Below are 24339 nucleotides of genomic sequence, written 5' to 3' on the forward strand. Positions count from 1 at the left end.
AAGCTCGGTGAGTTGTGGGTAGATAATTCATCTTTCGATGGATGTACCTCTGACTATCCTTCTTCTATCGTGTAGGTTGTGAGGTGGAACAACCTAACCTCATCAACCCTGGTGTCAGGGTTATATAGAGCCGCCAAAGGCCCCTGACACGGTTCATGTAACGAGTACTTACTTACATCATTAAGTAAGTAACCGGGACCAACGGCTTAACGTGCCTTCTGAGGCACGGATCATCTTACTTCTTGGACAATCAGGTGATCAGCCTGTAATGTCCTAACCAAACTAGGAATCAGAAAATGATTTTTGTGACATGTCCCCACCGGGATTCGAAACCGGGACCTCCGGATCGTGAGCGCAACGCTCAACCACTGGACCAAGGAGGCCGTTGTCCCTGAGATATAGACGTGAGCTTATGTACTTTGCCACTAGACCATCTGACCATCTAATATAGAATATCGAATCGCACATTGTAAAACCGATCTAATTCGCAAGCGAGAGGCCGCGGTTTGCGCAGGCGGCGGCCGGCCAGCGGGTGAACGACACCCGTTTCACTTTCCGCCGTGGCCGAAAGGTGGCGACACTTTCCTTCCATGACGACAGGTGTATGAATCTTGACTCTTCAATTTTATTGTGCTGTCGAACTGATTACTTCCTCGTGCACTAACACCCAACACACACAACACAGTAGCCTCCGTGGTCTAGTGGTTAGAATGTTAGGCTCACGATCTGGAGGTCCGGGTTCGATTCCCGATGGGGACATTGTCGAAATCACTGTGTGAGACTGTCCTTTGTTTGGTAAGGACTTCTCAGGCTTGAATCACCTGATTGTCCGAAAAAGTAAGATGATTCCGTGCTTCGGAGGGCACGTTAAGCCGTTGGTCCCGGCTATTAGCCGTAAAAACACCTCCACCAACCCGCAGTGGAGCAGCGTGGTGGATATGCTCCATACTCCCTTATTATATTAAACATATTCGACAATCATTGGTTTAGGCCTGTCCTCGATTCGAACCTGCGACCTCAAAGTGAGAGGCAAGCGTTCTACCAACTGGGCTACCACGGCTCATTAGTGACATAAACATAAACAGCATATTATATACTTCAATAGCTGGGCACATGCCTCCCCTCAATCAACTTGGATTTTTATAAATTAGTGATTCAACGAAAATATTTAATAGAAAACAATTAAAATACTCATTCTAAATGAATATTAGCATTACAATAGACCTAGCAAACCGTTTCCAATTGAACAATAACGGCCGAATGCCAAACGCAATAACCTAGTAAAATAAAATTTAGAGCAAATGCCAAAATCATGAATGACTATGAAAGAATGCGGTCGCCAGCGCATGTTCTAACTCCATTATAACACGCTAAAATAAAAACGTTTTATATCAATTTTGTAATTCATACGTTTTAATTAAGTGTAAACTTTACACTCCAAATACTGCGAGATAGAGCTTACGACACGCGAATGTAAATGCGAAATTTTGGCGCGTGATAGATTATTTATTTATGAGAGTATTGTCCTAGTTAAGTAGGTATTTTCACTTTCTGCGCCTACTTGACAGGGTACGGATAGAAGATCGTGTTATATATAAGTGCCTATAGTGTTGAATTAAAAGCTTGGAATATTTTTAATTTGTACGTCGTCAGGGTTGACGGTTGCGGCATCTTAAAAAACTCCTGCAGAGTATAAAACTTTTGTCAATTAGATAATATTTCAATTTTAGCATTTTCGTAGATCTACAAAACTATACATAGAACTGTTGAAAGATAATTTATTGTTAACGCCTACTTAAGTCTTAACGACATTTACATAGTAGCTCTTGATTGCAGGTGCCTACGGCCAATTGGTATTCAGAATAACTAGGCAAATACTAACATGTAGGCAGTGTAAACTGTTCACTTTATTTGACTGATTTTAAATAGCATATTAATTCATAGACTACTCTGTGCGCCAGAGCCATTCCACTCGCGTCAGAGTACTGCGGGGCGGAAGAGGGAAACCACTGCACTATTTTTCCCAAAAAAGTAGCATGGAGAATGCTACACCGACAAGAGCGTGACTCTTGAATTAATTATATTTAGAACATACGACTAAGGATTTAACACGTGATCAGCACTAGTGACAGCCTTCGTGGTCTAGTGATTGGGGGTTAGGCTCGCGATCCGAATGTTCCAGGTTCGAATTTCGGTAGGAACATATCACAAAAAAAATATGTCATTCCTGGTTCGGTAAGGGTATTACAGGCTGATCACCTGATTATCCGGAACTAAGATCCGTGCTTCGGAGGGCACGTTAAGCCGTTGGTCCCGGTTACTACTTACTGATGTAAGTACTTAGTTACATGAGCCATGTCAGGGGCCTTTGGCGGTTCAGTAATAACACCCTGACACCAGGGTTGATGAGGTCGGTAATCCACCTCACAACCCACACGATAGAAGAAGACTAAGTATAACGCGACGATAATCGATATAATACTCAACTTTTTTTTTGTCAACAGGATCGAGATGAGCAAACAAAGCTTGAGATGAAGCACCGACAGGAAGAAGACGACTTGTACAGAAAATTCTCGAAACATCGAGAAGAAGAGAACAGAAGAATACGAGAAGAAATACAGGTTAGCCCACTTACACGACTCTCCTTCAACACCGACACACCATGAACACTTCATACAAAAAACCTCGTTTACACAGATACTACACATTGACACACATTGATTTGAGGAGCTCGGTGGCGCAGCGGTTAACGGGCTCGGTATGCGATTGTTGAAGTAAAGCAACTTTCGCAGAGGCCGGTCATAGGATGGGTGACCACAAAAAAAAAGTTTTCATCTCGAGCTCCTCCGTGCTTCGGAAGGCACGTTAAGCTTTTGGTCCTGGCTGCATTAGCAGTCGTTAATAACCATCAATCCGCACTGGGCCCGCGTGATAGTTTAAGGCCCGATCTCCCTATCCATCCATAGGGAAGACCCGTGCCCCTGCAGTGGGGACGTTAATGGGCTGATGATGATGATGATGACACATTGACATTATCGTAAACGCGTGTCTGTGTGTGTGGCGTCTGACGCCGTACGATTGAAGACTAAAGTTAGACCGAGCGGGGTGAGGTAAACCTAGCTCAGCCGCTGGCAGGGAGCGGGGAGTTGCCGTTCTACACGTAGTATTATTCCTTATTCTATGGTGGTGGTCCGTGACTTCGTTTTTCATCATCATCATCATCGTCCAAACAGTATCCTGCGACGGCGACTCCTAGATATCTATCCCGGGCCGTTGTTGTGGACTCTGATGTGAGACCGAACTTCGACTTAAAGATCCGGTGCCAAGGCACACAAACAACGCAATAAAGCTGGCCTGACGAATTGAGTGTGCTTCGCTTTTATATTAGTAATGAGAATCCTGTACACACCATCTAATTTTAAGTTATACCTGTCATTTTCTTATTTGCTGAAAAGAAAGGGACAGATAATCGACACACATAAAATTTATGGAACACACGTCAATGTTATGAAGAAATTTAAAAAAACCCTTCCAAAATTTTATATTGGTCAATTAACCAGCAGAATTAAGTTGACAGCACACGTCAAACGAGCGAGATGCCTATTTTATTCGCCCGGGTTATTTTAAAATTAAAAGTTATAAATCTTCCGGCCCTTTCCTTTTCTAAGGATACGAAAGTGACAGGTATAACTTAAAATAAATCGGGGCCAATGATAGTAATTACTAATTATAGCTATTATATTTTCCAGGACGAATGGGAAAGAGAGTTGGAAAGGCTGACGAACAGGTTTCAGCAAGAGATGCAGGTGAAGAAGAGACGGCCGGACGCGGAGATCGGGGCCCTCACACTGCGACACCAGCAGGAGAGGGCCGACCTGGAGAAGAACATGACCCTCCGACGAGACAAGAAGAAGGAGAGCCTTACCAGGAAGATGTTGGAACATGAGAGGTGAGTAGTCGCCGGGAAGGAAACGAGAATACATAATGTTAGATAAAATGAATCGATCAACCTAATCTCGACTAATACACCACTATGCTAATGAAGGTCACAACACTAGCTTACGTACCTACTTTGGTAGGTCTAATTCTTGCCGACGCGCGTCGACCTCTACCGTCGCCCTAGGCCATCCACCTTGCCTTGCTGAGTCGCCGAGTCAGCCAAGCCCTTTTCAATCAATCAATCAATAATACTTTATTGCACAAGAACATATATAAAGGACATAAACATACGAATAAAACATAAGCACAATAGGCGGCCTTATTGCTAAACAGCAATTGCCAGCAATTGAGCCCTTTTGCATATCTACATTAGGTTGTCTTTCTATTAAAATATAATCACTATTTGTACTTATATGAATTCAAAATGAAAAATATCTTTATTCATTTGGTAAAATAGTTACACTTTGAATCGTCAATTTTTACGTAATTATAATATTTTCTTTAGAACGTCTTATGCGCCTAAAACTACTGCAGCTTCTCACAACCTTTATAGCCGGGGAAAAGTAGCTGCAAGAAAAACCTCGGCACAGGGCCCTAGACGTTCTTAAAAGAAAAAGTATATTGTATACAATTTCAGATATTTGTTCCCAAACGGTTATTTGCATAAATTTCTACTTTCTAAATAGTAATTAACTTACATAAATTCACGCCCGTAATCTTTAATGGGGTGGGCAGAGCCATAAGTAATCTAGTACAATTTGCAGCAACTGTTGGTGCAAGTCCTAAGATGAATATGATGAAGCTTATGGTGACAAGAGAACAGCCAATTCCACCCTAGACTAGCCTACGAAAAGTAATGCGTTTGCAATATGTTAAGTCAAACGAATACTCAGTCCAAACTTAAATCCGACAGATTACAAAATCAAGTTGTAACTTCGGAATTTGCAAAATCAACTCCACCCTATTAGATAATCAAAAGTCGTTAAATATTTTACGACTTACCTAAATCGATAAACTTTTATTTATTAATGAATTGCAAATGTCTTTTAAACACGGGTTTTCCTTGCCTTATCAAATACGAGTTAATTCTTGGATGAGAATTGTATAGCCTACTCAAATATTTTTCCTCTCAGACGACGCCCTGAGCCGAGGTTCGCGCCCAACTGGGCACCCTCAGGCCTGTTGTCTTAAACGTGAGAGCCTTCAGCGCTCCCCATTTGTCCGGCCAAGTAGTTAATGCCATCTGCGGCAAATCTACAATAAGTCACGTCAAAAAAAAACTTACAGGTAACACAAGTGTAACAAAATACCTAACTTAAATTATAATAAGTACTTAGTATGTAATGTAGCCGTGGTAGCCTAGTTGGTAGAACGCTTGCCTCTCACTGTGAGGTCGTAGGTTCGAATCCAGCACAGGCCTAAACCTTCTTCTTATCGTGTGGGTTGTAAGGTGGAATACCAACCTCATCAACCCTGGTGTCAGGGCTATTACTCAGCCGCCAAAGGCCCCTGACATGGCTCATGTAACGACTACTAACTTGCATCAGTAAGTAGTAACCGGGACCAACGGCTTAACGTGACTTCCGAGGCACGAATCATCGTACTTTCGGACAATCAGGTGATCAGCATGTAATGTCCTAACCCCAAGGGGTCACAAAGTGATTTTCGTGATATGTCCCCACCGGTATTTTAACCCTGTCGATACTGTTATTGGCATCTAGGTACTCTAAGTACTCCATGGCGAAATAGAGTAATAACTGCGGTCCCTACACATACTGCACAAAAAGAGAGTCGGTGGCGAAATCTAAAATTGCATGTTTCTTCATCATCAGGGCAGCAACAGCAGCACTAGTCGAGAAACAAAGCCACGAGATGATGGAGCTGATCCAGGAGCGGAGATCAGAGTACATGGCCGGTTCATCGCTCTACGTGGACGGGGAGGAAGCGCCGCCATACCCTGCGCGTGCGCCGCCGCCGCAGCCGCCTCTTGTATCCAAGTTCCACATATACACCGACCCCATGGAGTTTGCTGATGTGGATAAGATTGCTATTTCGGTGCGTGGGTTTTGTTTTGCTTTTTTTATGGTTTGGACACCCGTATCACGGTCTTGGTCAGGTGTGTGACTCCATTGAAAACGGTTATTAGGTTGATATAAATGAGTAAGTACATAGTATCCTAGGTAAAAAATAAAATATGAAATTCTGATTAAGTACTAAATAAAGACAGACAAAAAGTAAAAACTAAACTAAAACATTTTTTTTTCTATTAACTTATTTATGGGTTTTTATTTTTTATTACGGAAAACTTAATAATAAATCTGTCATTTTATAATTACATTTTTCTATATACTATATTACGTCATAGTGTGCTTTTTCATTATAAATTCCATAGTAATTTCGGGTTTTGATATAGCACAGAATGATAGTGTAAATGCAACTTATCTCTATGAACTTGAAAATCTAATCTTAGCGTTACATCTTTTCTGAGATTCTAAACTTAAACAACCAAACTCAAGTGATAAAGATATTTTTGAATTTGAAAAGTCCACTAACGTTGGTTTCCCCAGGTGGCGCAAGAAGACCAGAAAACATTCACGGACCTAGTCCGGCAGCTAGTCGGCAGATGCGCAACGGACGTGGAGAAGGCGCGAACGATATTCCGCTGGATCACAGTGAAGAATCTCAACAACATACAGTTCGACGACAACCTCAGAGGAGACTCGCCGCTTGGCCTACTGAGAGGCATCAAGCACGGGACTGAAAGTTACCATGTTCTGTTTAAGAGATTGTGCAGGTGAGGTTTTTTTAGCGTTCCCAACCTCAAAACCCCAAACCCGTGTTTTAAATTATATATTTGTTTTGTATTTGTTACTGTGGTGTCCCTTTATAATAAACGTTTCATTCTTTCTTTCAAACCCCCCCCCCCCACCCTTTCCCCTAAACCCGTAAATGATAGATAAAATCTTTATTTAGGTTCTTCTTCTTCTTCTATCGTGTGGATTGTGTGGTGGATTACCAATCTCATCAACCCTGAAGAAAATAGGAAGGATTTATAATATTTTTTATTGCTGGATGCGGGCAGCGCAGGACCGATCGTCGTGGAGATCCTTGGGGGAGGCCTGTGCCCAGCAGTGGGCGTCGTACGGCTGATGATGTTTGTAGGTTCTCGAGACTTTCAAGTAGTGGCAAAAAGGTGTAGAGCGCATTTAGTTTATCTATGACAATTTAATAATTTCGATCACCGCTACACTTATGCCACTATTGGTGCTGAGCTAGGGTCCCAACACCTTTCTCAATCTTAGTCACTCTCGTCATCTACACCACATCTCTCTCTTATCACACTGTTTCTCACTCTATCACTAATAATAACTAATATCTCCGATTTAAACGTATTCATAGGCTTCGGTGTGAGATTCCCAACGCACCATGTCATTGATTGGTAGCAAACCAGTTCTACCGGCCAATGCAAGTGTCAATATCATAATTTGATGCCCGACAACGCCACAGGGGACCAACAATTTATGACAAACAAAGTATCTTATTTACAATTTTAATGTTGTGTCCGTTTGAAAGACCTGATTTTCTAGCATGCTAATGTTATATAAATACGCTTTTGCCCGCGGCTTCGCTCGCGTTATTTTCGGGGTACACACGGTTCCCCTTTTCTTATGTATCAATTTTTAGTTTCCTACCTTGAAAACTGCGAAAGGTCCCATTAGTATAAAATTTCACCCCCTCTTTGAACGGATTGGAGGCAGATTTCCAAAATATGCACATTTTTTGTATTCAATTCACATATTTGTGACGTTGTGGAATGCTCCATACAAATTCCACCCTCCATTTTAGGGAAGTGGGGGTTAGAAAGAGACAAAAAATTACCTATGTCACACTCCGTAACTACCTCCACTTAAAAAATCACGTCAATTCGTTGCTGTTTTGCCGTGAAAGACGGACAAACAAACAGCCACGCACACTTTCGCATTTATAATATTAAGTATGGATATTAAGTACTGCTTTTATGAGTGCGAATGACAAGCAGAAGAATAAATAAATAACTTATAAAGAAGAATCCACTATGCAAATTATTTCGACTTAAATTAAGTTAGATTAAGGCCCTGCGCAGACGACAGACTATCCGTGACGCACTTTTTAGTCTGTGAAAATATAACCTATGCAATTATATGCAGTAACGCGCCGGACTTTTTGCGCGTCGTGTGCGTTACTGCATATAATTGCATAGGTTATATTTTCACAGACTAAAAAGTGCGTCACGGATAGTCTGTCGTCTGCGCAGGGCCTTATGAATACTTTTCTCTTAAGGCCCTGCGCAGACGACAGACTATCCGTGACGCACTTTTTAGTCTGTAAAAATATAACCTATGTGCGTCACGGATAGTCTGTCGTCTGCGCAGGGCCTAAACTATTGAGATATGACTCTCAATATGCTATGCTATACTTTCTAGGCTACGTTTCCCCAAAACAAATATACATGGCGCTGTACAGTGTTGCCTTCGTTTAAACCTTCTAAATGGATAACAGAGATAATTATTATGTATCTCCACCTATCTTTGTTTTTGGGTATAAATTATGACACTTGTTATTACACCCAGGCACGATGTATTGTGGCTGGGTGTCTGGGCGTGTCTTTATTTTGATAAGAATAATAGTAGGTGGAAGACGCTATAATAGCATTATTACTATTATTACTATTCTGATTATTATTATTCTGGTCAAAATGTCATGAGCTGACATGAGCTCATTTGGGATTTACCACGAAGCATGGGAGGAGCTCGCCGATGATCGTGACCTGTGGAAGAAGCGTGTGCTCGATGGACGCGACACTCATGACCACACCTGGTTTGACACACTGGCGAGCAGGAGAATGAAACGCCATCAAACCAACAACAATCCACCAGTTGGAGACTTCTCCTGCAGAGTGTGCGGTAGAGTTTGCCGCTCTAGGATTGGCTTGCACAGCCATGAAAGAAAGTGCATTTCTTTGAGGCAATGACGTCATAAATCGTCTGAAACAGACGTATAAGGCCAATGATGATGATGATGATGGTCAAAATGTGTCCTCTAACATGATGGACTAATGTTATGGGCGATAGGCTGATCCCTTTTCACCATAAGGTTCATCATATCCAGCTTAAGACATCGTATCAACAGTGGCTGCAAGTTGTCTTTGATTACTTGTGGCTCTGCCCACCCCATTAGGGATAACGGGCGTGAGTTTATGTATGTATGGTCAAAATAAAGAGACGCAATATAGGTAGCAACATAATTTTATATAATTATGCCTCAGCCATTACTTCATATTTTTGAATAATTATGTACTTACCCAAGTAATGACAAAATAGGTAATTATCACACATAGCGCCATCTATATTTCTTTGGGAAACGTAGCCTGGAAAGTCCCAGTGACGTCATAATTATAATTCCCGGCAAACTTCTTGAGCATCGAGTGTCGTAGTGGGGGAAAGTTCGCGCACGTACACTTCCGTGCAAAAAAATGAACTTTTGATTATTTTCTTAACTTCATTAAAAAAAACAATTATTATATTATTTAATTATGTAAATAAAACTAAACTTATATTATTATATTTAATAAAAAACTAATCGTCAGGTAAGTATAATATTCCTTCCATGAGGTTGAAACCAGCAATACCAGAGCTAGTGCTAGGTTTTGGATCTGTAGACATAGACATCGTGCTAGTCACTAATTCTTAAACTTAAACAAATGAGCAATAACAAAAAAAAACTAACAAAAGAGCAATAACAGAAACGTGACAGTTTCACTGCACGCAAGTGTATTCGGGAGTCAAAGGGACGAAGACAGAGTGCGCGGGGGAAGTATCGACTGATCTACCAATAGCCGGTCGATGCGGGACTCACCCGCCCCCGCGCCCCGTACCGCACCACCAAAGAGATCTAAAATTCGGTTGTGCGCAGTCAAGGTCGATGCTCAAGAAGTTTGCCGGGACCTATAATACACAGTCGCAGTGACGTCACCTAGTCCAGAACATTCTCTGCAAACTAGCTACTATATAACTTCCCACAATCCAAAGCCCTATTCTTTCTCCATTGCAGCTACGCAGGCCTCCACTGCGTGGTGATCAAGGGCTACAGCAAGTCCGCCGGCTACCAACCCGGCGTCCGCTTCGAAGACAACAGATTCCGCAACTCGTGGAACGCGGTGTACGTTGCAGGCGCGTGGCGCTTCGTACAATGCAACTGGGGTGCGAGGCACCTGGTCAACGCCAAGGACGCTCCGAAGCCCGGCAACAGAGGGAAGAGCGACAGTTTGAGGTCAGTTTCTAATGTTACCAGCAACAACTTCATGACTATGACTCATAAATACTTTATTTACTTATTTATGTTTATTAAGAAATAACAGCCTCCGTGGTCTAGTGGTTACAGCTAGGCTCACGATCTGGAGGTCCGGGTTCGATTCCCGATGGGGACATTGTCGAAATCACTTTGTGAGACTGTCCTTTGTTTGGTAAGGACTTTTCAGGCTTGAATCACCTGGTTGTCCGAAAAAGTAAGATTATTCCGTGCTTCGGAGGGCACGTTAAGCCGTTGGTCCCGGTTATTAGCCGTAAAAACACCTCGGTTGGTGTCAGCAAGCTTCCCGCCATCGACTGCCCGTGCTCGGCTGTTTACCGCCAGTAGTCAAGTCACTTTGGTCTTCTTCTTCTATCGTGTGGGTTGTGAGGTGACCAACTTCATCAACCCTGGTGTCAGGGTTACCATTGGGCCGCCAAAGGCCCCTGACATGACTCATATAACGACTACGTACTTACATCAGTAAGTAGTAACCGGGACCAACGGCTTAACGTGCCTTCCGAAGCACGGATCGTCTTACTTTCGACCACTCAGGTGATCAGCCTGCAATGTCCTAACCAAACTAGGGGCCACAAAGTATTTTTTTTGTGATATGTCCCCACCGGGAATCGAACCCTCAACCACTGGACCACAGAGGCCGTTATAAGTGGGCTATGACCTTTACTCCTCTTCTCACTTTCCAGATACGAATACGACGACCACTACTTCCTGACGGACCCGCGCGAGTTCATATACGAGTTCTTCCCGCTCCAACCAGACTGGCAACTGTTGAAGACTCCCATCACTCTCCACGACTTCGAAGAGCTTCCCTTCGTCCGCTCGCTGTTCTTTAGATACGGCCTCTACTTCAGCGACCCCAACACCAAAGCCGTCATGTATACTGACTCCACAGGTCGGTGTTTGACTGGTAATAGTAATGTATACCTTCATGATTACTTTGTGCAAGCAAGTGTGGTTCTAATATCTATTCGACGTTATCCAACCTGAGCCAGTTTCTTTTTTACAAAACAAATATCTAGGCTAGATATTATTGTTATCAAGCAACAATTCAATCTATTCAGCCATTATCCACCGACTGCTGAGTATAGGCCTCTTCTCTTTCGTGTCATCTTTCCGGTCCCGTACAAGTCTCATCCATTGCTTTCCGGCGTACTTCACAATATCATCCGACGCATATCATGCTGTTACCATGTTACACCAAAAAGGATGACGTAATGTACGCGATACTAGGTATTAAAATAGGTAATGTGATGGAGTGATTAGATAAAGGAAGAGTCAAGAACTTATGGACAACCGTGAAGATTTACATCACTCGCTCCTTTAACTGTCTGAAGTTATTGTTCGAAACGAAGAATGCCAGCTTTGCGCGCGCATCCCCTTCGCTTTGGGATGATTTCGGAGAAAAAAATAGTGCTATATTTTTTCAATCTCAATTCAGCGCTTTAAGCGTAAAGCTTTGAGTAGTTTTTGACTTTTTTATTTGAAATATAATGAAAATTATGTTGCAGGTGCGGCGACTATGCGCATAGCCATGCCGGCACACATGCAGAGCTCGCTCATCTTCCACTACAACCTCAAATTCTACGACACGGAGGGCGACGGCTTCGACGGAGTCAGTCTCAAGAGATTCGTCATGCAGGTACGAGATATTTTACTTCATTACACTACTTGATGTGGGTTTTCTGAACGCAGTACTAAGTGCCGTGTCTCTAGAATATGTCGAGCCATCATATCCTTCTAAGTACAAGACCTGTATTACAGGATATTATGAAGATTCTCCGTTGAATAGTTCGACATACTTAATTACGTAATCAATCATGGGTATACTTCCACTGAAGTAGTTAAAAACCTTGCAAAATCAATCGACTAAAGTTATGGGACACCTGTTGATTGCCTGTTCAAATTCCCGTACTTTTATTTACTAGAGCTTCAAAGCACGAGGCCCAACTAACAGACTTGAGAAAAATGCCAATCTTTCTCCCTAATATTGTATCATTACAAATTTTTGCAATGAGGATAAAAACTGCCAATTTCCCCCATCAGATGGAGTGTTCTTAAATTTTGACAGTTCCCCATTTAAGTAAACAAACATTGTTTTGGTAATATTTTTACACTACCTATAAGCCTTTGCGCAGCGTTTAGGTAACTGCAAAATCAACACTATGATTTAATTCCCTAAAGAACGGAAAGAAGAAAACTTAGAAAAAGTTGTTTTCAATCAAAACTGCCTTTTTCCAACTGACGGCTTTTCTTTTTCTTCAGACGGGTTACACTTTACGTTGCTCCACATTTTCACGAACTTTAGTTGGACATTGTGCTAATTCCTCTAAATACCATCTAATTTTATTTTAAGTTATATCTGTCATTTTCTTATCCGCCGAGAAGGAAAGGGATGGGTAATCGACAAGCATAAAATTTATGGAACACACGTCAATTTTATGCACAAATCTAAAACAGCCGTCTAAAAATTTTACATCAGTCAATAACCCGACACAGTTAAGTAGACAGCACGTCAAACGGATTGCATACCAGCGACGTACCTTTTTATTTATCTTTTTTTGTTATTCATTCATTTACCTACTCATTCTTCCTAAAATTAAGAGCTGTGAATCATCCGTCCCTTTCCTTTTCGACGGATATGAAAATGACGGATATAACTTAAAATAAAATTAGGCGGTGTCTGCAGGAATCGGGGCCGAACTGTCAAAATTAAGGAACACTCAACAGTGCTGCCGCTTATATCAAGCTTCTAGTTTTTATCCTTATTATTTTGTTGTAGGCAGTTTAACTTTATTTTGTAATTTTTGATGTTTATAGTCTTATTTCCTTTTGTTTTTTTGTATACCTAGTTTAAAGTGGATTAGGTTACTCTGTAATTCTGTGTGTTCCTTTGTGTAAATAAATAATTCCCTATTCCAGTCAGTAGTTGGCAACGTGGTCTCATTCCGCGTGCACGCGCCCTGCAGCGGGGCGTTCCTGCTGGACATCTTCGCAAACGCTGTGACACCTCGCGAGTATCTCACAGGGGAGCCCATGAAGTTCAAGAGCGTGTGCAAGTTCAAGATCTGCTGCGCTGAGCTGCAGACCGTGATGGTCCCGTTACCAGACTGTGCTAGTGGCGAGTGGGGCCCTACCAAGGCGACGAGGCTGTTTGGACTGGTCCCTATTACGCACCAGGTAAGGATCCCTAGTAGTGTAGCCCATCGGTGGACCACTATTAGTGATGTGCCGTGCCCCACTCTGGGAAAGTTCCCGGCAGTAAAAATCATTTTAAACTGTTAAAAACTGGCCTACAACATAAAATAACTGTGTTTTAAGGGCATTATTTGGTCACAGTTTAATAGAATATCAATAGAAAGTACCCACGACGGACCAACTACAACTAAACACGCTAAGTATATTATTAGCAGCATATTAGACAATCAAAAATTCTTTACACAGTTTATAGGTAATCCGTTAAATCCCTACCTCGGTAAAATCATGAAAATGTAGGTACAATTAAGAAGTCATTAACAGCAGCCGTTTTAAACCGAAAAAAAAATGGTTGATTTCGGATTTAAACGGCTTTTTTCGTTTTAAACGGATTGGTTTAAATGGTTTTTAAAGCGGCCTCACATCTATAGACAGGACGCTGGTGAGCCAACTCACCAGTAACTTCTACATCTGACTCCGGCCAATTAATTAATACCATGTGCGGAAAACCAACCATACATCACTTCAAAACAAAAAGTCTACATCTGACACCGTATGTTTACTCTTCTAGGAGGCGCTAGTATTCGCAGGCCGCGAGCTGGAGATTCAGTTCCGCATGTCGCGCCCTCTGGCGGACTTCATGGCAACACTGCACAAAAATGGCGTCGACGAGAAACGGCTCTCCAAATACGTGCAACAAAACGTTTCCGACGATATAGTATCTTTCTATATCACTTTCCCCGAAGAAGGTACGTTCAACTGTCCTTTTGTCAAAATATGGGCCCGTTTTGCTGATAAACTGTCTGGTTGGCTAAGTTGAGTAAGTGCACGCTAGCAGGGCTTACTATCTGCCAGATAAGTTCTGGATAGACTGTCAGACACTTAGTAGCAGGTTTATAAGTAAATGTAAACAATTATCTACCTTGCGTTGTAGAATAAAGAACCATACTACGTATAGAACGGACACTCCGTCCCGCACTGATTCGTAACAGACGCCGCGATAAATTTACCTCACCCCATCTTACTTTAGTCTAAATGGCCGTAAGTCGCTAAGGAGTAAGAGGTAGCGCAAATGGACTTTCCATCTCGCTCGCACTTACGTGGTAAGACGGCACACTGTTAGAGACATGACATTTTCATATGAATTGTCCGGGGTATACTTGCGTACGGTCAAAAAAAAACATCTATTTTTTTTTATTATTAGTTTAGAAATGTTATAGTTAGCGCTTTACCTGTCCATCTGCACGACCTAAGGGTCAAACCACGTTTATCAGCACTTTCCTATACTTCTATCCTTTTCTGTCACTAAGTACCGTCATTTGCCAGAGCGAGAAAGCGACCGCACGCGGCATCGACGAGGCGATGTGGTCCGACCCTACCCTCCATCTCATCGCATTTTTTTCCGCATAGCATAACTCAAAATTCGTCTATTTCCAGGTCAATACGGCCTAGACATATACACACGGGAGCGCGGCGGACCCACAGCCATCCACCAGAACGGCTCCACTGAGAAAGAGAAGCACCTCCTCACACATTGTTGCAAATACCTCATCAACAGCAGCAAGAGGAATTAACTAACATTTAATTCGTGAAACCGAAAGTCCTTTTGAAACCCAAACTCCATAACTAAAAACGATTGCGTCTGGAAATCTCGCCCTTACGAGGTTAAGGCAAAATATACCCGAATTTTAGATGAAAATAACCCCCTCTCCAGTAGATTGAGGGGAGGTCTGTGTCCAGCAGTGGGACGTATATAGGCTATTTATGTTATGTTTAGATGAAATTGGTAGAATATTTTTGCATTGGTCAGATAACTTAAAGTATATGTGATTGGCTCAATATAAGTGCTACCAGACTAAGCAGCCTAATATATACGTAATTTCTACTCTATGCCAAACTGTACTTAAGGTGGTGTGTAAATCTGTCTTCCATTTTTAAAGCGTAGTATGATACAATGAATTAACGTGAGCAAAGTCTACATTTTTTATGATGGCAATGAATTATTATTATGAAAGAAGTAATTCCGATTAAATGGCAACCCTATTTGTGAATTTATAAAAGAAATGACTCTTTTTTTATATAATATATAACAAGTAAAAACCTAATAAAAATATTGAAGAGTGATACTAAAACGAATTGGTTGTATTTTAATACATTTTAAGCCTCGATTCTTAGGGAGTATAAATACGAGTATATTTTATAAAGATAGTTATACCCAAATGTAGATAATTAATAATAAATAATTATAAAACTCTATTTTATGATAGAAATAAAATCCGTCCGTTATAAATTGTCGTTTATTGAGAAATTATAAATTTGTATACAATTCTATGTCAAATTGTAAAGAAATCGGACAGTTTTATGTAACTTTAAGTTAGAAAGGTTGTGCTAAAGCAATCTGATTGCTTATAGATATTAAAACATACTTGTGGGTTATATATTTGTATAAACTAAGAATAACTTTAGATCGTGACAGTTGGCTCTGTATTCACAGTAATAATACTTTACTAACTTTTCGACTGTCACGTCCAGTGTTCATAGAAAACATATTTTAAATCTTAGGTGTACAGGGTCTAATTTTGTTAGTTGCCGATATTTTGCATTATTGAAAACCTAGGGGGTTAAAAGGCCACATCGAAACAATTCATCTAAAAAGCAAATTTCACATATAAAATAAGTGCGCGATATCAACAAATGACAAATAGCAAGATTGCTTTTTTAGATGAATTGCTTCAATGTGGCATGTTTAGCCCCTGTAGTCTGAAATATAAATTTCAAGAAAAGAACAGTGTCTCAATAAGAAGGATATTTTTGGAAAAGAAGTCGAACCCGCGAAACAAGGTGAACCCACAGCTAGACCGCAAAGGGGCCGCACGCACCGAAGTCGTTACATTAACGGCAAAAAGCGGGTCGTGAGGCGCGGATAGGTGCGCGACGTTGCATACGGTTTCATGACTACAGTGCGTGCGGCCCTGCTGCGTCTAGGTACGGTCACGAGTACTAATATGTATACACTTTGATACCATGTCACATTAACTTTTTTGCCAATTAAACCGTAAGGTCATTAAATGTCAGGTGTGCGACAGGGTTCTAAAGTGGGTACATGAAATATCATGAGCAATAGCTCATGACTATACACGTCCACCTTAAAGGGTCATTCTGCAAAATTTCGGTGAATAAGTACTGAAATATGACCCCATACTTACGCTTACTCATCAACACAAACCATTTAAAATATATTGCTCTATTTTATTCCAAGTCTTGTTACACACGCACAATGAAATACAGCAATTTATACATAATTAACTTTAAAATTAGAACTAAGAGATACATATATTTTTTTTAATTTATACTTGTAGTTTTTTATTTAATAAACACGGCAATATGTAAATTTTTATAAAATATATGGCATGTTACTTTTCTAAATGTTTATGTTTTATTTTAAGTCAGATCTTTAATTATAGTCGTAAGCACCTGCAGAGGACGGCACAGTTCTCTTAAATCTATATTTCTTCATAATATACAGAAAAATCGTAAAAACACAACACTCAAAGATCACTTGTAAAAAATCACAAAAGTCATAAGATATAATAAGCACAATAATTATTAAGTAGACGTAGAGTATGCTCTAAGTTTCTAGTATGGTACAAACATAATCGATTAATAGTTCAATCGATATTTTAATGCAAAGCAGTCTTCCATAGACAGCTACTAAGAAAATTTTGTATGAAAAACGGATTCCTTATACTAAAATATGCTAAGTAGACTCGCTCCCTATTACATAGGACTTTTAATGGCGAGAAGTATGTGTATCCAGGGTGTTAGTGACATCGTAACGAAAACTTTGAAATGATATTAAATGGAATTTTCCGTCGCAAAAGTATGGAACGGAATATAATTTTTTAAAAAAAAAACAAAAATTTTCATGAATTTTCTGACAGGAAATTAATTGCACTTGATATTGACTCAGAATTATGGTCTGAATCATCCCCCTCAGTATTCGTTATGGTGTCACTAACACCCATATCTACTTGTATGGCTACCTGTATATGTACTGGTACGGAGTGTAAGTGTTATCGTAACGAATACTGAGGAAGCTGATTCAGCTTATTATTCTGAGTTAATATCAGTGGAATTATCGATCGCAAAAGTATAGAATCGAAAATAATTAAAAAAAAACCTAAAAAAAATCATGAATTTTGCGACGGAAAATTCCACTTGATATTAACTCAGAATCATGGTCTGAATCATCCCCCTTAGTATTCGTTTCGAGATGTCACTAACACCCTGTAATATACACCTTTGCCTACCCCTAGGGGTTACATGCACGATGCTTTATTATGTTAAATGACGAACTAATCAAATGACATACTTTTTTAGAAAAGTCACAACGCAACTGTGACGTCATCTATAAACGTGGTCAAACGTCGTACTCATTATTACGGTACTCATAATTAAAATTCGGAAATATGTCATTAGTAATACTGATGATATTTTATCATCTTAGGCTTCTATCTCAAAAAAAAGCATAAAACATTTTAAGCATTTCATATAATTTATCTATGACCCAGTCATGTACTATTATTGCTCTTAAAGATTTTAGATCGCTCTCGTATGGATTTGTCACAGGTTTTTATAGTCGTTTTTTCCTCACTTTCAAAAAGGTTCATTTCCTTGTTGAGTATTGAATATAGAATATTGATAGTTATAAATTGATACCCGCTAGTTTACAAGAACTAAATTATATGAGTATTTATATCGCATTATAAAAATATTAGTAGAGTATCATTAATATTGAGAGTCATTAGCATAAAGATAGAACATAGAATTAGAGCCGAACTTACTGTCACATATTAATTATAGATAAAGAAAATGATATCGGTAGAATTCCAGAAATACACTTGGCTAATATGGTAATTATACAAACGTACGTTATATCGAAATTGTTACTGAAAAGGCCACATTGAATCAATCCATCTAAAAAAAGCAATATTGCTATTTGATATAGTTGCGCACTTACTTTTATCGTGCAAATGTCAAAATTACAATAATGCTTTTTAAGATGAATTGCAATTACGAGGCCTCTTTAGACCCCCCCCCCCTCCCCCCCAGAACAGTTACCCCTAAAATCTGACTACCTCATACACTATGGCATCGTTTATGGAAGCGCGGTAGATCATTTCTTGGTTATATAAATCGCGCGTGACAACCCTAGTACGTGAACCACAGATCATAGAAACAAGATATGCCGCCATAACTAAATTACACGTCCGCATGTTGCCTGTTAACTCAAGTCGGCGTGTGAAGCGGCCGCACCAAGACATTTCTGGCTAGACCGCTACATCGATTTCCTGCCGTTCATTGCGTAGTTCAGTAATTACCCTGACACCGATAAGAAGAAGATTGCGTAGTAACAAGCGCTAGTTGTGGTTGCGGGATACCAAAGAGGCAATTAACGATGTGGAAAATTTTATAATAATTCGTTGCGTCATATAATATGATCGTTTTGTGCATATTACGGTCTCGCCGGCTATGCTCCCGCGGCTTCTCTCTATTTCAAGAATTCTGTGGCGTAAACACTTTCATACACCGTCATGTGTTTGTATTCACCGCGCGTTGCATTTTCAATCTACGTGTCCTAATGATGTATGTCGAGCGGTCTCTCAACTCGGGTATCAATTACAAATTCAAATCCCTGTGTGCGATATATATTGAGGGTAATATGTGCTGATCACAACACGGCGCTTAGGCGCCAGGCCTTGTCAATGACATACGTCAAACGTAAAAAAAATAGCATTTACAAAATACATTGCTTATAAGTAATATAAAGGCACCTGCCCGAGAAAGGTACAGTTTGACCGCTCGCTTCTGACGCGAGGACGGAGCAGATCCACTCTATGTGTCTCTGTCTGTCGTTTATCATTACAACTCATGCTTTCTCTTTCCCGCACGTCTGTAGCGACTGAAAGCGCGGTATGCTAGCGGTCAAACTATATACCCCATTAAAATAACTTGGTTAGATAGAATGACAGAAGTCAGTCAATTTATATTCCTGTATGTCTCTTTCGCACTATTTGTACAATATTTTTGTCTAGCTGTCATTCTAGTCAAGCTATTTGTAATGGAGTATAGTAAGTGTATTTATTTATACCAGTCCTTTAGTAGCGTTGAGTGTGGCACGTTGCTCCACGCCGCGGATCAGAGTGCCGAGCAAACCTTCCATCTCATTCGCCGTCTCACGCAGTTGTGTGTTGTCGAAACACGAGTCTGGAATTAAAAAGATTGCATATTAAGATTGTGTTTAGACATTTCCGCAAAGACGAATTTATTATAGGGCTAGACGTACAGTCATGAGCAATATAATGTACCCACTTTAGGACTCTGTCGCACTAACATATTTGACATTTAGTGAGACAGTTCAATTTGTCAAAAAAGTTAATGTGACATGGTACCAAAGTGTATACATATTAATGCTCGTGACCGTACTCTTATTTTATGACGTGTTTTATTGTAGATTTGCTTCGAAACGCATCCATTACATGGCCAGATAAATGGGAAAGCTATGAGAGAGACTTTTTGTAATTAATTCTTTTTATTTTGGTGCAATAAAGTGTATTGTATTGTAAAGCTAAGTTATGCGCGAGTATCTGCTACAGGCGGTCGACCACAGAGTCGAGGTCCACGTTTTAGGGTTTTCACTATAAGAGTGCTATAATGAGTTTGTGATCTTAGGGTTCGTATAGTTAGGTCTTCTAGAGTTTGAAGATTGGCTCTACATGAGATCTGATAACTTTTTGATATTGTGATCGGTATAATCCAGCATCCATTTTGGCGACATTTTACATGTTTTTTGAGGGATTTCACTTCTTTTTTAGATGCTTAGCAAATGTTAGCACAGCAACCGCGCTGGGTTTTTCATACAAATGTCCATAGTAACTTCGTGTTTTGACGTTTAGTAAAAGTAAATGATTCGACTAGTTCGAAACTAGCCTCTGTGCCACAGACTTGGGATTATATTACCGTCAACGGCGAAGTTGTGAGCGAGTATCTGCTGCAGGCGGTCGAGCACTGTGTCGAGGTCCGCGTTGAGCTCCTTCATCTTGTGGTTGCTGTGCGCCACGCTCCGGATGTCGGCCGCGAACCGCTGCTCCGTCATAGAGATGGACTGCGTCGCGTCCGACTTTTTGTTGCGCTTGTCGGGAGCAAGCGATTCCGTTTCTGGAAACATATAACATAACATAAGGGAGATCCGTAGCTACTACGTGAGCCGGTGTTGGCAGGGAGCCAGTCTACTTACTTGCACTCAGATATGTTGAAGCGTAATAAGCATAAGCATAAAATTACATAAGCGCCAAAATATCTTAAAATAGTCCATGTTATAATACGTATTCCTAGATATAGAAAATGAAAAACAATGTAAACTTACGTTGACGTCATCTAAATTGGATAAATGGGTAAAAAGTAATAGTAAAAAAACGAAAAAATACTTTAAACGGCTTTTTCTTGAAATGGCATTTTGGCGCTTACGTAATTTTGCCTTTTCAGTGACGATATGGTAAAATAATGTCAAATATGTCAAGAAAATGATAAATGAAATGATGAAATCATCATAATCTCCCTAGCAATATCTCGTTTTTCACAGGGTCTGCTTACATAAATAAAATGATAAAAATAAATTAATAACTCATTGGTGCAAATCCAGTACCGAGGTTCGAAACGGCGCTTCACGTTTGAAATATAAAGAAACTTCTTATTAACAGACCATTAAGACCCTTAAGCCGTTAGTCCCGGTTACTACTTACTGATGTAAGTTAGTAGTCGTTACATGAGCCATGTCAGGGGCCTTTGGCGGCTCAATAGTAACCCTGACAGGGTTGATGGAGTTGGTAATCCACCTCACAACCCACACGATAGAGAGAGAGATTAACAGACCTATCATTAGGACACCCAAAAAATCACTCACCATTGTACCAGTTGCTAATATCATTCATAGAGACAGTAGATATGCTATCCGACGTTGCATGCACCACTATAGGCTTCAAAGCATCTCCGGACATAGTCAGTAGATTCTGGGTATCAGCCTGCTTCGAAGTCACTGAGAAATTGCCAGAGTCCAGACTTAGAACCCGTGGCTGGGTTTTAAGCATGTCATTGACCTTTGATTGCTTGTTTTCTTCTATCGGTATGGGGCTAAATAAGTCGAACGCTTGAGGACGGTCGGCCTTTTCTGGTTTCTGAGTCTCAGATTGAGGTTCTGGGGTTAGGGTTAAGTTTTCCTGAAACATACAAAATTAATTTTATCAAAAAAATATTTTTTTCAATTATAAAATTAAAGTATTTTTACTTTAGTTACGAACGTGTGTACATAGTTTTACTATATAAGCTTATATATTTCCTGTGGCAATCTTCTTCTATTGTGTGGGTTGTGAGGCGGATTACCAACCTCATCAACCCCAGTGTCAGGGTTACTACTGTAGTCATCATCTAATTTAAGAACCACGCTCTTGTCGGTATCATTCTTCATGCTACTTTTTTAGGGAAAAATGGGGCAGTGGTTTCCCTCTTGCCTTCCGCACCGCAATACTCTTACTACTGTGGTAATGACCCCAAAATTAGGGTGGCCGGGGTTGTTGGGTTGGGTTGGGGGGCCGTCATCGACTGTACAGCTCTGTACAACGGAAAAAGAACCCAGGTACAAAAGCAACTCTAATTACCTTCACGATCTTGAGCCTGCTAATTTGTGTAGATATCTGATTATAGTGTACATCAACTCGCTGCTTCAAATCTTCGTCTCCTTGTGACGACTTAGCAACACTCTCCAGTTGCGTTGAAAGCTCTTTAAGAGCCCTGAAATTAAATTTTAAAAAAAACATAAGGTTATATGTCCTAACTTAAAACTCAACCTAATTTTTCCGAAAAAAGTAACATCAATTCCGTGCTTCGGAAGGCACGCTAAGACCTTGGCCCCGGGCTACTAGCGCAAACAGCGTCAGTCAGTGACCTTTCGCTTATATGTAGAGGAATATTATACCATAACATAGCATCACGAGAGTATTCCCAAAGGGGTAGGCAGAAGTGTATTTAGTATATACACACTACACCTACACCTCACTATTTTTGTTTATTAGTGTTATGTAAGTTAAGTAATCATCGTTATTGATCAGCAGTGGGCAGTGGGTTAGTAATAATAATAATAATAATAAACCGCCTCGCAGAAAGCGGTGTACACCTCTCGACACCCTGAGCTGCTCACAACCATGTTGCTGCCTTGCCGTCCAGTCGCGTCGGCTAGATAGGTGGCCCATCCAGTGAGTGGCGAGTCACTCCTTGCTCATTTTATCCATGTTTACCAACATTGGTCGAGCAGGCGTAATAGTCCCCCATAGCTCCAGTATCCCGGTCCACTAACCCCCAACCCAATAGCCCAGTTCCCTTTGTTCCCATAATCTGCAATAGTCTTACACGAACCGGGGATAGTGTTTGGGTGCACTCCCATAATGCATACAGGGATAATCGTCGGTTGGTGTCACACCACATTTAGATTAAATTGTCTTAAGGGGCCTCTACGTGTTGGCTTCGGGCCCACGCACGCCTTCCAAAAGTCTGGGACTCCATAGGCTCGAAATATCCAAACCACATACATAATAATAATATGTTTAACATAACTTACTGGCTATATACGTCCCACTGCTGGGCACAGGCCCCCCCTCAATCAACCGGAGGGGATATGGAGCATACTTCACCACGCTGCTCCACTGCGGGTTGGTGGAGGTGTTTTTTTACGGCTAATGGCCGGGACCAACGGCTTAACGTGCCCTCCGAAGCACGGAATCATCTTACTTTTTCGGACAATCAGGTGATTCAAGCCTGAAAAGTCCTTACCAAACATAGGACCGTCTCACAAAGTGATTTCGACAATGTCCCCATCGGGAATCGAACCCGGACCTCCAGATCATGAGCTTAACGCTCTAACCACTAGACCACGGATAATATGTTTGAATAATAAAAATTTACATACTTATTCTGACTTTCCAACTGTGCAATAATATCCTGCAGCATAGAAGCAGGATTACTGGCCGCGTGCCCAGAAGCTTTGCCAACAGTGGACGTGAACATGGCTGGCTTGCCATCCTTCCTTCTTCTTGCTGTACCACTTTCCTTCTCTGTCTTCTTTGAGCTCTTTGTACATCTCGCAGTTTTCTTCTTTCTAGTCTTCGTGCAGAAGAAAAATCTCCTCATTGTTTTAATGAAGCTTAGGCATTGAGAGGGGTGAGTCTGGAAATTAATATGACAGGTAAGATTGATCATTATTATGATTATTGATTTTTATTTATATATTTTATGCTAGTAGGTAGTTGTTTGCTTTTCGTAAGTATTTATTTTATACTAGATGTTGCACCATCCCGCATTAAATTATGATAACTGTTTCTTTTTTTACCACTGGTTGCCTGGAAGAAATTGCTGTATTGCTAAGGCCGCCAGATTGTACTGTATCTTTCGTGTATGTTTTGTGTAAAACTTGTTTTGTATGTTGTGTGCAATAAAGTATATTTGTATCTTTATAATATGAAATGGATCCACACAAAAACATTATACTCCGGAAAACTGACTGAATACTGGCATGTCCTTCGTCTCTTTCGTACCAAGCTGCCATTAGTGCGAAGGAGACATATCTCTGTCTCTTTCGCGCTTGGCGATCTACTCTCTGTCCTGCTCCCATTCTAGTCATGCTACATTAAAATGGGATACAAGTTTTAAATCGCCAAATCCATGGTGTTATTTATAGTAAACTTTGAGGCTAATTGATCACCTCTCTTGGGTCCGTCCTTCATATCTGAGGATCGTTGTCAGAATCAGGCT

At 40.6% G+C, this 24339-nt stretch overlaps 2 protein-coding genes across 8 annotated transcripts in view; one reads left to right on the top strand and one right to left on the bottom strand.

Moving 5' to 3' along the window:
- LOC126374313 (hillarin) overlaps nt 1-17380 on the top strand; it is a 69372-nt gene extending 51992 nt beyond the window's left edge. For 5 of the 6 annotated variants that reach the window (XM_050020864.1, XM_050020863.1, XM_050020866.1 and 2 more), the window contains exons 5-14: nt 2505-2621; nt 3750-3949; nt 5772-5994; nt 6507-6733; nt 10030-10248; nt 10971-11194; nt 11796-11926; nt 13207-13464; nt 14051-14228; nt 14917-17380. In XM_050020864.1, the coding sequence (XP_049876821.1) occupies nt 2505-2621; nt 3750-3949; nt 5772-5994; nt 6507-6733; nt 10030-10248; nt 10971-11194; nt 11796-11926; nt 13207-13464; nt 14051-14228; nt 14917-15053 (1914 nt within the window). In that variant the 3' untranslated portion in view covers nt 15054-17380. The remainder of the gene's footprint in view (nt 1-2504; nt 2622-3749; nt 3950-5771; nt 5995-6506; nt 6734-10029; nt 10249-10970; nt 11195-11795; nt 11927-13206; nt 13465-14050; nt 14229-14916) is intronic. The other variant, XM_050020869.1, reaches the window with a different exon arrangement.
- Nucleotides 1-24339, bottom strand: part of LOC126374330 (uncharacterized) — a 43185-nt gene that overhangs the window by 13789 nt on the left and 5057 nt on the right. The window contains exons 7-11 of one of the 2 annotated variants that reach the window (XM_050020901.1): nt 23498-23754; nt 22194-22326; nt 21443-21755; nt 20500-20697; nt 19631-19746 (exon numbers count right to left, since the gene is read on the bottom strand). In XM_050020901.1, coding sequence (XP_049876858.1) covers nt 19631-19746; nt 20500-20697; nt 21443-21755; nt 22194-22326; nt 23498-23754 — 1017 coding nt within the window. Of the gene's footprint in view, nt 1-18608; nt 19747-20499; nt 20698-21442; nt 21756-22193; nt 22327-23497; nt 23755-24339 lie in introns of those variants that run through there. The other variant, XM_050020902.1, reaches the window with a different exon arrangement.

Source organism: Pectinophora gossypiella, chromosome 17 (genome assembly GCF_024362695.1).
Source record: "Pectinophora gossypiella chromosome 17, ilPecGoss1.1, whole genome shotgun sequence".
NCBI lineage: Eukaryota > Metazoa > Arthropoda > Insecta > Lepidoptera > Gelechiidae > Pectinophora > Pectinophora gossypiella.